At 44.1% G+C, this 799-nt stretch overlaps 1 protein-coding gene across 1 annotated transcript; it reads left to right on the top strand.

Moving 5' to 3' along the window:
* Positions 1 to 364: 364 nt before the first annotated feature.
* On the top strand, positions 365 to 792 carry LOC115284906 (serpin B11-like). Its single transcript, XM_029931361.1, has one exon. It carries the CDS (start codon positions 376 to 378, stop codon positions 760 to 762), a length of 387 nt encoding a protein of 128 aa, XP_029787221.1. The 5' UTR covers positions 365 to 375; the 3' UTR covers positions 763 to 792.
* The last annotated feature ends 7 nt before the right edge of the window (positions 793 to 799 follow it).

The raw sequence follows: 799 nt of genomic DNA, 5'->3' as shown, positions 1-799 counted from the left end.
CAAATCAAGAAATGGTGAATTCATCCAGGAAACACAAGGATTTTGGAGGCAAGAGAGGGAGTTTAGGTGAAGCCTGAGGGAGTTAAGGCAGAAGACTGTAGGATACACCTTTGGGGCATTTACTTATGAAACATGGATCAATGAAAAGTAGATAATAGAACGGGGAAAACATGGCTGAATGAAACATTCTTTTTGTTTTGTTTTTTTTACCAGATAGGACTTGAGCACATTTTTCAAGGTAGAAAAGTAAGCAATACATCGAATCACTCCCACTGAGAATTATAAAATGAACAACAGCATTTAATGGCACAGACATGTGTTTGGCTCACATGGGCTCATCTGTGTTTTGTCTCTTAGATAGAGAAACAGCTGAACATGAAGACATTTTATGAGTGGACCAGCTCTGCCAACATGGTAGAAAAGGAAGTTGAAGTCCAGATCCCCAAATTCAAACTTGAAATCAAGTATGAGCTAAATTCTCTGCTAAACTCCCTTGGGATGACAGATATCTTCAACGAAATCAAAGCTGATCTCTCTGGAATGTCACCAGCCGAAGGCCTGTATTTATCAAAGGTCATCCACAAGTCATACGTGGAGGTCAATGAAGAGGGCACTGAGGCAGCAGCAGCCACTGGGGACAGCTTTGTTGTGAAAAGACTCCCCATCCGGGCTCAGTTCCTGGCGAACCACCCCTTCCTGTTTTTCATAAGGCACATCCCTACCAACATGCCCCTCTTCTGTGGCAAGCTTGCCTCCCCCTAAACAGGGGGCGCTGAGTGAGGCTCAAGGTCACAGAGGA

Source organism: Suricata suricatta, unplaced genomic scaffold (genome assembly GCF_006229205.1).
Source record: "Suricata suricatta isolate VVHF042 unplaced genomic scaffold, meerkat_22Aug2017_6uvM2_HiC HiC_scaffold_25875, whole genome shotgun sequence".
Classification (NCBI taxonomy): Eukaryota; Metazoa; Chordata; class Mammalia; order Carnivora; family Herpestidae; genus Suricata; species Suricata suricatta.
This window is presented reverse-complemented; position numbering and strand designations above follow the sequence as displayed.